The 1,174-nt window shown below is 28.0% G+C and overlaps 1 protein-coding gene across 3 annotated transcripts in view; it reads left to right on the forward strand.

Moving 5' to 3' along the window:
- Positions 1-1,174, forward strand: part of LOC108691625 (ankyrin-2-like) — a 37,363-nt gene that overhangs the window by 21,127 nt on the left and 15,062 nt on the right. For all 3 annotated transcript variants that reach the window (XM_018199503.1, XM_018199576.1, XM_018199656.1), the window contains exons 23-25: positions 30-219; positions 304-442; positions 750-1,029. In XM_018199503.1, coding sequence (XP_018054992.1) covers positions 30-219; positions 304-442; positions 750-1,029 — 609 coding nt within the window. The remainder of the gene's footprint in view (positions 1-29; positions 220-303; positions 443-749; positions 1,030-1,174) is intronic.

The raw sequence follows: 1,174 nt of genomic DNA on the forward strand, positions 1-1,174 counted from the left end.
ATGTTTTTCAAATGAAAAATTAACTTTAGGTGGGACGAACGAGTCACAATGGGAAGACGTTACCGGATCAACGCCATTAACCTTTATGAATGATAGAGTGTCGTTCACCACTACTGTTTCAGCAAGATTCTGGTTGATGGATTGCAGAAATATCAGTGCAGTACCAAAAATGGCAACGGAGTTATACGAGGCATCCTTACATGTGCCATATATAACCAAGTGAGTTTTTCTATCATTCTTATACGTATATTATACGTATAAGAACAACAATTTTCTAATTTTGATATACAAATGTTTCTATAGTTTTATAATATACTCGAAGAGAATGGATGTGTTAGAAGCCACATTGAGAATATTGTGCATGACCGATGGCAAGGAAGGCATGCACACTTTAGAAAGGCAAGAAGAATTTACGGAAATCGTTAAAAGTCGCGATGTTGAGGTACTTTTATAATATAGAACAATACATATTAAACTATCTCGAAAATATTTTACTATTTTAAAAATAAACTTTATGGGATATATAATTTTTTTTAGGTCTTTTACTAGATATCATTTTTATTTATTTCTTTATTTTTATATTGAATATAAAAGGAGTATTTTGATATATTTATTGATATATTGATATATTTATTTGTTTTAGTAATAATACATTTTTCGAATACATAAAATAAAATCATTATTTGAAAAATATTAATATAATATGTTAATTGGTTAGATTTAATGATTTACAAGTATTTGTTTAATAGGCACTTGACGGGAAAGATCTTTATATTGAATTTAGTGGAAACTTAGTACCGGTAACAAAATCTGGCATGCAATTGAAGTTCACATTTAGGGCTTTCCGACAGAATCGATTATCATTCCATGTTAAAGTAAAAGATCCGTTACTGGATCCAGTAGCCAGAATGCTATTCATGCGAGAACCAAAAGTTGCTAAAGGAGAACCACCTCAGCAGCCTATTTGTGTGTTAAATATTGTCCTTCCTGAAAATATAATTAAACATGATATACAGAAAAAATTAAAAGGTACGTCCATCAAATATTATAATTCAAAAAAATAAAAAACGTATTTGAAATTCTTTCTCCTCGTAATAAATAAAATAGATTAAATGACAATGCTATAAATTTCTAATATAATTATTTTAATAATTATAAAATTATTTTATGTTGA

Source organism: Atta colombica, unplaced genomic scaffold, assembly GCF_001594045.1.
Source record: "Atta colombica isolate Treedump-2 unplaced genomic scaffold, Acol1.0 scaffold1, whole genome shotgun sequence".
Taxonomy (NCBI): Eukaryota; Metazoa; Arthropoda; class Insecta; order Hymenoptera; family Formicidae; genus Atta; species Atta colombica.